Source organism: Ammospiza caudacuta, chromosome 30, assembly GCF_027887145.1.
Source record: "Ammospiza caudacuta isolate bAmmCau1 chromosome 30, bAmmCau1.pri, whole genome shotgun sequence".
Lineage (NCBI taxonomy): Eukaryota > Metazoa > Chordata > Aves > Passeriformes > Passerellidae > Ammospiza > Ammospiza caudacuta.
Window position 1 is genome coordinate 2,078,082 of NC_080622.1, and position 12,189 is coordinate 2,090,270.

The 12,189-nt window shown below is 58.5% G+C and overlaps 1 protein-coding gene across 1 annotated transcript; it reads left to right on the plus strand.

Moving 5' to 3' along the window:
• The first annotated feature begins 4,727 nt into the window (after positions 1-4,727).
• On the plus strand, positions 4,728-10,483 carry LOC131569335 (Fc receptor-like protein 2). The gene is given in 10 exon segments (XM_058821529.1): positions 4,728-4,758; positions 5,425-5,445; positions 5,533-5,763; positions 5,985-6,239; positions 7,267-7,332; positions 7,335-7,535; positions 7,625-7,927; positions 8,007-8,093; positions 8,634-8,655; positions 10,222-10,483. Coding segments are annotated over 10 exon segments (1,479 nt in total).
• Positions 10,484-12,189: the final 1,706 nt, after the last annotated feature.

Below are 12,189 nucleotides of genomic sequence, written 5' to 3' on the forward strand. Positions count from 1 at the left end.
CCCCCACAGATGCCTCGGGTTCCATGGCTGGGGACATTCATGTCCCCCTTTCTTGTGTGCCCCCACCTTTGCCTCAGTCCCCTCACCCATCCCTGATGTGACCCCATCCCCAACATTCCCCATCACCCCCATCCCCATTGTCCCTATCCCCCCTCACTGGCTGCCAATCTCTCCCTATGGCCTCAATCCTGTCTGTGTCCCCACAGTGCCCGTGGCCAATGCCACCATCACCCCCAGTCCCCTGTCACACCAGGTGCACACAGGTGACAACGTGACCCTGCGCTGCTCAGTGCAGGTGGGCTCAGCCCCTGTCACCTTCACCTGGCTGCACAACGGGCAGGAGGTGGCCCAGGGTCCCCTCCTGGAGCTCAGGGACATCGATGTGGGACATTCGGGAACCTACCAGTGCGTGGCCACCAACCAGCTGGGACAGGACGGGCACCACGTGTTCCAGGCCTTCAGCCCTGAGCTGGAATTGACGGTGAAAACACAGGGTTACAGGGACACAGGTGGGATCACACAAGGTCACCAGAGATGCAGGAGCCATGGGGGAATGGGGGACACATCAGAGTCTGTTACTTGCAGTGGCCGCAGGGGTCGGTGGGGCCCTCTTCTTCCTGCTCCTGCTTGTGGGTTTCATTGTGGCCTGGTACCAGTGGCACCGTGTGGGTGGGTGACAATGGGGGGACAGGGGGTCCTAGGGAGCTGTAGAGGCCCCCAGAGTTGGGGAACGATAGGGCAGCACCCACAGCCCCAGAGATGTGACCTTGCCTGGGGGTCCTGGAAGGTTTGGGGGGACACTGGAGGGTCCTGCAGGGATGTTGGGGGTTCTTTCAGGGGCCCTGGGGGTGTCTGGGGGTCTCTGTCCCATCTGGGCTTTGGGTTCTCAAGGCTGAGTTTGTCGGGGGCACTGGAGAGGTTCATGAATTCTTGAGGGCTTCAGAGAAGCTTGGGGGTCCTGTGAGAAATTGAGGGTCCCATGGGAGTTTGGGAATCCTGAGAGGATTTAGAGCCCTGGGGACCCCACAGTCACCCCTCCCCTCTTTCCTCTGCAGCTGCCAGGAAGCAGCAGGAAAGGTGAGTGGGGGGATCAAACCACACTCTCTTTTTTTTATCCCAATCTCCCAAACCCTCCCATTCCCTTCCCCACATCCCCTGTGTTCCCCCAGGGCTCCCCCAGATCCCCTGACCCCCCAGAGGAGGGGGAGGTGCTGTACACACACGTCGTAGTCACCAAGAGGGCAGGGGTTGAGTACGGGGGGGACACAAGCAGAGGGACACGTCACCCACGAGTGTCACCCCACCCAGATCCCACAGCCCGTGTCTCTCGCAGCGTCCCCCCACGCCACCACCCTCCAGGATCCTCCAGGATCCCTACGCGGAGCTGCGGGGACCCCAGGGGCGACTGCAGGAACCTGGTGACGTCTATGGGAATGTGCTGTGACACTGGGGGAATCTGGGGGGCACTGGGGGTCCCCACCCATGGGCACACACTCATGTGTGTGCTGTCAGAAAAAACTGCCCCTCCCACTCCCCGTGGAGGCACAAAGATCCCAACAGCAATGAGAGAGAATAAAACCAACAGCAACAGCTACATTGTTGAGAGTATAAATTGTCGCACAAGGAACGATTTTCAGGGAAAGCCACTAAAAAGGAACAAATCCCAGACACTGTCCCCAGCATGTTTCCTCCACAAGAGGAGCCTGGCAAGGCCCAGGACCTTCCGTGCTCTGATGGCCGAAGTGGCCTTCAGGAGGCTCTGGATTCTCTTGTCCCCTGTCCCAAATACCTCCTCTGCCCTGTTTCCCACAAGATGATGGCACAAAGGCACTGTTGGTGTTGCTGAGCCTCTGCCTTTCACAGGGCAGTTGGGATCAGGCCATGGCACAGGTTGGGTTGTCAGAGACAGGAAAAGTTTAATGTCTGGAGACATTTTGCAACACCTGTGTGTGGCAGGGGTGCGTCAGGCCCTGCTTTTGGTGAGAGAGGGCCCTGTCTGTCCACCAGTCTGTCAGCCATGGCACACTGGGGACAGTATGCCCTCTGACAAAGCCATCACCTGAGCAATCACATGACCAGAAGTGCCATTTGGTTAAAGGCCCCTTGGTGGCCCAGCTGGCTTACAAGGTGGCCAAGTCCCTGACCATGCCTTCTCTAAAGGTGTCTGTCCCATCCAGTCTAGAAGTAAGGATTTGACAACTAATTTAAATGAAAAATAGCTGCAAAGGAAATTGGAAGCATTCCTGGAATAGAAAGAAAACCTATCTCTAAAATTTTTTAAATTTCAAAAATCATGGGGCTTCAAGGCAATAGTGCAAGGAAAGGAATAACAGCTCCTTACTCTGAAATTTATAAAGCAGAATAGAATGAACAACACAAACTCAGAACTTTCCCTCCCACTTAGCGCTGTTGGTTTTTGTGGCAGTTATAACCGCGGCCAGCAGGGAGACCTGCAGGGAGCACTCCCGCCCAGCAGGGGGCGGTGCAGGGAGCACTCCCGGCCAGCAGGGGGCGCCCCGGTCCAGCTCCATCCCCTCAGGGGCCATGGCGGCCTCGGGCAGGGGGGAGGAGGGGAAATCGCTCCTTTTGCAAACTCACGGGCACCAATCGGTCCCGGCACCACCAGCAGCAGCGGGCAGAAGCCGCCAAGGCAGCAGGTTGGATCCCAGTGCCCGCTGGCAGAGTCCCGGGGCCAAGCTCATGCCCTTCACAACACCCGTGACTGCTCTCCGTGATCCTGAATGGAAGGAAGGCAGCACCTGACCCCAGGCAGGTCTCAGGTCCACAGCAGCACCTCTGGTGGCTTTACACCACAATTCCTGCAAATCCCCAGCCTTTCACTCAGGTGAGGAGAGCAAGGATGGAGCAGCTTTGGGGACACCTGGAATCCACACAGGGTCACTCCCCACAGCCCCACCATGGCCACGGGTAGAGCCACTGACCAATACATCCACACTTTTCTCTCTATTTTTGTGGGCAAAGTTGGAATCCAAGCATTCTTTCCATGAGGTTCCTCAAGGCTGCAGATTTTGTTCAAGAAGGAGGTTCCCAGGCAGGTTGTTGGCATATTGTTGTGCGATTTGCAGTAGTTTTGACGTTCTCTCAGTCCCTTACAAAGAGGAACAAAGGATCAATTGCTGAATTTCCAGGCTAGTTCCCCCACAGCTGCCCCTGCCGGGGGGGTTTCCAGCCAGCCCTGCTCTGAAAACCATCAAAGGCCCTCGCAGAGCCACTGCTTGAGCTCCCTTTGGGTTTTGTGCTTCTTGCAGGGCTGAGCAAACCACAGGCAGGCCTTTTTCCACCCACACAGAATTCTCACCTCTGCAGCAGCTCTAAAGCTGCCAGAATCAAAGCCAAGGGGGCAGGGGGGACCATCAGGTGCTGGCTGCCACCTGGGGCTGGGCAGAGCAGGGCTGGGCAGTGGCCATCCCTGTGCAGTGGGGCTGGGCCATGGCTGGGCCCCACCCTTGGATGGCCACTGGCTTCAAGGAGCAGGAGTTTTGGGCCTCCTTCCCACTCAGGGTTCCATTCCCCAGCTGCTCTTGCTGGCTCAGATCCAGCAGGGGACGAGCAAGAATGGAGAAGTCTGGACCCCTCCAAAGCTGCCTAGCTCCAGGACAGGACCCTCTTCCCCAGCATGTGTCTGCCCTGGGACAGGATCCCCCCGGGACAGGAGCCCCCTGGATCTGCCCCCTAAGGACAGAACCCTTCCCCCCCCATGTGAGAAAGGTGTCAAATGGCCTTTTCCTTCTTCTGCGGGAGACAGAAAGTGAAAGTGTTGGGGGGTGAAAGCTGCACTCCCCCATTCCCCACAGCCTCCCCAGCCCTCCCTGCAGACACCTCACCCCTGCTTCCCCCACCCTGGGCTTCCCCCAGCCTGGGCTTCCCCCAGCCTGTTCCCTGCTCCAGGTGCCCCCAAGGACCATCAACACACGAACTGGGGGGTTGTGAAATTGAGCGGTAAAATGATGGAAATGGAATAAAGAGAGGGAAAAATCACTGGAGGCTGGGGGACACAGACCCAGAGCAGCTCAGAATCTGTCTGGGGTGACACCCTGGACACCGGCACCATGTGGGGGTGGTGCTGGCTCTGGGTCACCCCAAAATCTGAAGCACCCAGGGAAGGAGCTGCAACCCATGGGCTCACCCAGCCACTGCCCATCCCTGGCACCCCCATTCCCCCGGGAATGGAAACATCAGACCTCCATTCCTTATGTCCCACTCTCTCTGCAGCCCCCATCCCGGTACTGACATTCCCCAGGATCTCCATGGCCCAGCACCCCATTCCCAAGGAACCCCTTCCCGTTCATTCCATCCCCTGCAGTCTTCCTAGGACCCTCCATTCTCCCATCCCATGAACTCAAATGCTTGGAGCCCACATTCCCCTGGGACTCCCATCCCTCAGTCCCTCCAGATATGGAGACGCTCATTCCAATGGCACCCCCATTGCCGGATATTCCCCCTCCTCAGGACCCCATTTACCAGTGACCCCATTCCTGCCTCCCCCAAAACCACCAAGTTCCCCACTCCTGGGAACCCCACGTCCCATTTTGTCCCACCCACCCGTGTCCCCAGCCTGTCCCAACCCTGCCCCCACCAAGGGCCACCAACGCATGAGGGTGAGACCTGACCTCGCTTCCTTCCCCTTCATCCGAAGAGCCGCCAGCCAGGGGAGCGGTGGCCACAGCAGCGAGTGACAGCCAGTGCACATGGCTGGGGACACCGGGATGGCCGGGAAGGTGGCGCTGCTCCTGTGGGGTGAGTGCCCTGGGCACAGGCCAGACACCCTGAGGATGGGTAGGGAAGGGGGCACAGGGGTCTGTGGGGTCCCCTGAGGTCCCCATTGCCAGCAGAGCCAGTCCATGTTACCCACAGTGGAACTGGATGTTACTCGGGATGTAGGGTGGCTTTGGGGACAGGAAGAGGGGGCGGGAATTTGGTGATGGGGATGGGGATGTGGAGACAGGAATGTGGGAAGTGGCACCTTTGGGCTCAGGCAGATCCGGGGATAGGGACAAGGGAACTGGGATGCAGGGACAAGAACCAGTAGGATGTGGCCATGGGCATGGGATCATGGAGATGGGATCATGAGTTGGTGGGGGGGACGTGGGCCAGCATGGGCTGTGTCCATGGTGTCCTCATGCCTGAGGTGTTCTCAATGTCCCCATGTTCTGCCTCAACCCGGGGTGGCCTTGGCGTCCCTGTTCCCAAGGTGTCTGTGCCACATAGATGTGGTGCACGGGTGGCTGTGACACAGACATGTCCCCCTGCCTGTCCAGACTTTTGGGGACCACCCACACACTTACCCACAAGAGCATCTGTCCCGACAGGGACACTTTAGGGACAGCCACCACACTCTGTGCCCCGTGTGCCTCCGTCCCCATGGTGACACCCCCACTGAGCCCTGTCCCTTCTCCCTTCCAGCCCAGACCCTCAGCCTCGCTGGTGAGTCCTCAGGAGATGCCATGGCCCCACCCTGCTGTCCCCAACCCACACTGACCCTGGCAGGCTGGTGTCCCCTGTCACCCGCAGGTGCCCAGATTACCCAGCTCCTGGTGGAACCCTCCTGGAGGCCAGCAGTAGTGTGGGACCGGGTGACACTGACCTGCCAGGGCTCAGGGACTGCCGGTGCCACCACCTGGTACAAGGACCAGAAGCGTTGGAGGCAGGAGGGACAGGACCGCCTCACTGTCACCAAGAGTGGCACCTACTGGTGTGACAGACCCGGCATTGGGCGCAGGTCCACCTTGACAGTCTTAGATGGTGAGGGGAGACTTTTAATGATCATGGGGGCCCCAGAGCGGTCAGGGTGGGCTCCATTCCGTGGATGGCCTCACACCCCTCGTGTGACAAGAGCCTGTGCCCTGCACACAGGGACATCCCAGTGCACCCCAGAGCACCCCAGAGCACCCGCATGTCCCCGTGCTATGGGCACCCACCTCAGACCAGTCTCATTAGTGAGATGTGACCTTCCTGTCCCACAGACCAGCTGGTGCTGCAGGTGCCAGCACAGGAACTACTGGAGGGGGACACCTTGACACTGCGCTGCCGGTGCCGGCAGGAAAACCATCTCACCAGGGTGCAATTTTACCGGGACAAGAAGGATCTCAGGAGGTCTCTCAAGGGGACTGTGCTGTCCCTTTCACCTCTGCAGCTGCACCACAGCGGCCACTACAGATGTGAGGGCTTGGTGGCGTCCTGGCAGTCACAGTCAGCAGCAGTGACAGTGACAGTGCATGGTGAGCAGCCCCATGGCTGGAACTCCAATATCTTGACACCCCCAAAGCCCATTCCCAGTGCACTCAGACTCAGAGTCCTCACCTCTCCTCTCCTTCCCAGAGCTCTTCTCGGTCCCAGAGCTGGAGGGTCCCCGCGAGCTCTCTGTGGGGTCCCCCCGACTCTCAGCTGCCTCAGCACCCCCAACACCCTGCGGCCCGGAGCCCCCCTCCTGTACGTGTTCTACCAGGACGGGCAGGTGGTGGGGGGCCCACAGGGGTCCCCGCAGCTGCTGGTGCCCGCTGTGAGGGTCTCCCACTCAGGGAATTATGGCTGTGAAGTGCGCTCCCAGGGAGGGTCCGTGCGGAAGTGCAGCAACCAGCTCCTCGTCACGGTGTGCAGTGAGTGTGGGGATGGGCACGGGGAGCGCTCACTGCCTCCTCGGGTGCCCCGCCTGGGTACCTCCATTACTACCCCATTCTCCCCATCCCCATTCTCACATCCCTCCCCATACCCCACAGATGCCTCGGATCCCCCACACTGACTGGCACCCTCCAGCCCTCCCTGACGCCTGCTCTGGGGCACCCAAACTTTTCCAGATCCTCCCCTGGCTCCCCCCATCCTCTCTCAGGTCTCTCCCCGAAACCCCCAGCCTGTACGTGGGTACCTTCATCCTTCCCTGGTGCATTTTCTGTGTCCTGCCATCCCTGCCCCGGGTTGCTCCTAAGGTCCCCCCATTCCTGGCTTGTGTTTCCTGCCATCCTTCGTTGGGTCCCCTCCCTCATCCCTGGGTCCCTCCACCCCTCTCTGAGGTCTCTGCACATTGCCCAAGTCTCACCATCCCCTCCCAGGGTCCCCGTACCCTTCCTGGTGTTGCCCACCTCCCTCTCCAGGTGTTTCCTCCCTGACCCTTTTATCATCTCTTGGGGTTCCTTTCTAAGCCCCCCTCCCCCAATCTCGGCACCCCCTCTCCCTCACTGGAATTCCCCTGCCCCTCCTTGACACCCCCCCGGGTCCCTCACTGTCCCCTGGTGTCCCACTCTCCTGCAGGGGTCCCGTCCTCGGGGGTGTCCCTGTCAGTGCAGCCACCCGGGGGACAGGTGGCACTTGGGGACAGCCTGTGCTGAGCTGTGTAGTGGCCATAGGGACAGGTCCCCTGTCCTTCTTCTGGCACCGGGAGGGCTCGGGGGCACTGCTGGGCACCAGCTCCCACCTGGAGCTGCACCACATTGGGGACAATGACAGCGGCCAGTACCGGTGCCGGGTCAGTGACGGGGACAGTGTGGTCGAGAGTGACCCCCTGAATGTCACCGTCCTGGGTGAGCGGGACCCTTGGGCTGGGGATGACCCCACCCACGGACACCCCATTCCACCTCACCAGGTGCCAGCCCTGTCTCTGTCCCCGCAGTGCCCGTGGCCAATGCCACCATCACCCCCGGCTCGCTGCCACACCAGGTGCGTGCAGGTGACAACGTGACCCTGCGCTGCTGGGTGCAGGTGGGCTCAGCCCCTGTCACCTTCACCTGGCTGCACAACGGGCAGGAGGTGGCCCGGGGTCCCCTCCTGGAGCTCAGGGACATCAATGTGGGACATTCAGGCACCTACCAGTGTGTGGCCCCCAACCAGCTGGGACAGGACGGGCACCGCGTGTTCCGGGCACTCAGCCCTGAGCTGGCCCTGGAGGTGACACCTGGCTCACCCTGGGTCACAGGTGGGATCACATGGAGTCACCAGGGTGTTCAGGACTCCTGCAGTTCAGGATGACCCCAATGTGTCCCCTCTGTCCCCAGCAGTGGCTGTGAATGTCGGCAGGACCCTCCTGTTCCTGCTCCTGCTCCTGGCTGTCATCGGGGGCTGTCACTGGTGGCACCTCCGGGGTGGGTGACAATGTGGGGGGTACAAGGTCCTACAGGAACTGGGGGGAAGCCCCACACACTGGAGGGGCAGTTGGGGCATCACCCAAAGCCTCAGATATGGAGGAAGCTGAGCCCCCAGTGACCTTTGCTTGGGGGTCTTTTGGAGGGTCCTGGGCTGTCCCAGGAAGGGCCTTGCGAATATTGGGGTGACACTGGGATCTCCTGGGGGCTTTTAGGCAAGTGTTGGAGAGTTGTGCAGGGATGTTGAGAGCTCCTCAGGGATCCTGAAGCAGTTTGGAGGCTTCTCTGCATTCCATTCTTGGGGTTCCTTCAGGCTTGAGGGGTGCTCAGGGGGTCAGGGCACCTGGGGAGGGCGTTGGAGTACCTGGGTGGCTCAGGTGTCCTGGGGCTCCTCAGGGATGCTTTGGGGTGCAGGGGCATGGGAGTTCTGTAGAAATCAGTGTCTGGTGGGGGCTCAGGGCTCCAGTGGGCATTTAAATGTCCCAGGTGGGGTTGGGGCCCAGGACACCCCATTATCACCCCATCCTCATTTTCTTGCAGCTCTCAGGAAATCCCAGGACAGGTGAGTGGGGAGTTCCAGCCATGGCTCTCCCTGATCCCCTCCCCAGACACCCCTCAGACCCCCCCTTATCCCCACAGGGCCCCCCAGAACCCCCTTATCCCCTGGAGGTGGGGGAGGGGCTGGACATGAGGGGGCAGGGGGTGAGTATGGGGGATGGGTGGGGACATGGACATGTCACCCATGGATGTCACCCCAAGCCAGGTGTCTCTTAGTGTTCCCCCCAAGGACCCCCAGGTGACCCACGCAGAGCTGCCAGGACCACATGGGTGACTGCAGGACACCAGTGACATCCATGGGAACGTGCTGTGACAATATGGGGGACACTGGGAGTCCCTGTCCCATGGCTCCCGTTTTGGCCCATCCTGCCTGGGGTGATGACCATGAGTCAGGGGGGGCTGCACAGGGCACCCAGTGCTCCCCTTTCCCCTTCCCAGTGCTCCCAGTACATCCATGGCTTCCCTGGCTCCTCCCAGTGCCAGGGGACACTGGCCCCATTTCCTTCTTATTTAGTCCAAAATGCAGTTTTTTGGTTAAACTGGCAGAGATGGTGTTTGTTCAGCTTAGTGGGGCTTTAGGAATGGGATTCTCCAGTTCTGGGTTGCCACTAAAAACCACAGGCTGCTCCCCCTTTCCCTCCTGCTCCCCATGGAGGCACAAAGATCCCAAAAGTCTGAGAGTTCCTGCATCAGTAATGAAAGAACAAAACCAATAGCAGCAGCAACAAGGTCTAGAGCCCAAATTGTCACACAAGGAATGATTTCCAGGGAAAGCCACCAACAAAGAACAATCCCCGAACACTTCCCGCCTATCACGTTTCCTCCACCAGAGGAATGTGGCAGAGCCCTGGACCTTCCTTGCTCTGATGGCCAAAGTGGCCTTCAGGAGGCTCTGGATTCTCTTGTCCCCTGTCCCAAACCCCTCCTCTGCCATGTTCCCCACACCAGGATGTCACAAAGGCCCTGAGGATGTTCCTGAGCCTCCCATTTGCCCAGGGCATTTGGCATCAGGCCATGGCACAGGGTGAGGTGTCAAAGACAGGAAAAATTTGAAGTCTGGAGACATTTTGGAACAGCTGTGTGTGGCAGGGGTGGGTCAGGCTTTGCTTTTGGTGAGACAGGGCCCCGTCTGTCCACCATCTGTCAGCCATGGCACACTGGGGACAGTGTGACACTTTGACAAAGCCAGCCCCTGAGTAGCCAGGTGACCAGAAGAGCCACTTTGGGAGAGGGCCCTTGGTGACGCAACTGGCTTAAATGGCAGAGCATGAGGTAGCCAAGTCCCTGACCCTATCTGCTCATGGGGTAACTGTCGCCTCCACGCTGGAACCCAGAAGTTTGCAACTCATTTAAATGAGAATTATCTGCAAAAGAAACTGGGAAAAATCCTAGAATGGAAAGAAACCCATCCCCAAAATTTTTTTTAATTTCAAATATGTTCTGGCTTCCAGGCCAAAGTGAAGGGAAATTAATAACTTCTCTTTCCTGGGAAATTGATAAACCAGAACAGAACAAACAACACAAACCCAGAACTTTCCCTCCCGCTCAGCGCTGTTGGTTTTTGTGGCAGTTATAACCGCGGCCAGCAGGGAGACCTGCAGGGAGCACTCCCGCCCAGCAGGGGGCGCTACAGGGAGCACTCCCGGCCAGCAGGGGGCGCCCCGGTCCAGCTCCATCCCCTCAGGGGCCATGGCGGCCTCGGACAGGAGGGAGGAGGGGAAATCGCTCCTTTTGCAAACTCACGGGCACCAATCGGTCCCGGCACCACCACCGGCAGCGGGCAGAAGCCGCCAAGGCAGCAGGTTGGATCCCAGTGCCCACTGGCAGTGTAGCAGTGTCCCGGGGCCTGGAACATGCCCTACCCAACACCCACGAGCGCTCTCCATGATCCTGAATGGAAAGAAGGCAGCGCCTGATCTCAGGCTCATCTCAGGTCCACAGCAGCACCTCAGGTGGCTTTATACCACAAATCCTGCAAACGCTCAGCCTCTCGCTCAGGTGAGGAGAGCAGGGATGGAGCAGCTTTGGGGAAACCTGGAATCCACACAGGATCACTCCCCACAGCCCCACTACAGCTGCAGCCAGAGCCACAGCTCCATATTTCCACACTTTTCCCTCTTGTCTGGCAGCCACCCCCAGAATCCAAACATTCTTCCCAGGCCATTCTAAAGGGCTGCAGGTTTGAGACAGGAAGGAGAAGGGATCCGGTCCGGTTGTTGAGCAGTTTGTTGCGGGATATGCAAGACTTTTGGGGCTATGTAAGACCCTTGCTGCAAGGGACAAAATGATCAATTGCTGCATTTGTGGACTGGTTTCTTGCACAGCTACCTCTGCAGGAGCAGATTTCCAGCCGGCCCTGCCCTGAAAACCATCAGAGGCCCTCACAGAGCCACTGCTTGGGCTCCCTTTGGGTTTTGTGCTTCTTGCAGGGCTGGGCAAACCACAGGGAGGCCTTTTTCCACCCACAGAATTCTCACCTTTGCAGCAGCTCTGAAGCTGCCGGAATCAAAGCCAAGGGGGCAGGGGGGACCCTCAGGTGCAGGCGGCCACCTGGGACTGGCCAGAGCAGGGCTGGGCAATGGCCATCCCTCTGCAGTGGGGCTGGGCCATGGCTGGGCCCCACCCTTGGATGGCCACCACAACAACATCAGCCACTCCACAATACTTTTCACTATCTGAACAACATCACAATATTTATTCAACAGTATAATCAATAATGTAATATCAATTTATATAATATCCAGTAAAAGTCAACTTCCATTAACTTGTTTCTCACAATACATACCAGTAAAGAACTGTTATTCCTGTTCCCACATCTTTACCTAAAAGCCCTGTAATTTCAAAATTATAATAGTTCAGAGAGAAGGGGATTGTATTTTCCATTCCAAGGCAGGTTCCCCCCTTGTTCAGCTTCCTTGTCAGAGCTGAAAAAAGAAACACCATTTCTGCCAGTTTAACCAAAGAGCTGCATTTTTGTCCCAGGAGCAGGGAACCAGGTCCTGTACCCTCTTGGAACTGGGATGGGCACCAGTAAGCCATCTCATTGGGAGCACTGGGAGGGGGATTGCAGAGCCACTAAGCACACTGGGCTTAAGAGGATCAAATCTGATTTTGATTTATGTCTCAACATATGCTACACCTGAGGTGAAAAATGACTCTGTCGTACATGTGCTGGGGAACCTGTCCCTTGCAAGGCTTCACACAACAGAGAATCAGGGGTGAGAAAGCGTCAGTGATCGGGCTGTGAGTGACCCCCACTGGCTGGTGGGACAGATGCCCAAGGAAAAATATCTATGAAAAAATGCCCCGGAAATCAGGCTGTGGGAGGAGCCTTAGCAAATAAAAGGGTCCTCCCACAGCCTGATAAAATAAAAGGCCCCGTGATTCAGAGCCAAGCGCTGCTGTTCGGCATGGCCCCGCCCTCGGAGATGTAATTCTTTGAGGAGAAGCCCCCCATAGCGGGCACCAGCAGCTGCAGGGACACCTGCGGGCCCCCCACCACCTGCCCGTCCCGGTAGAACACGTGCAGGAGGGGGGC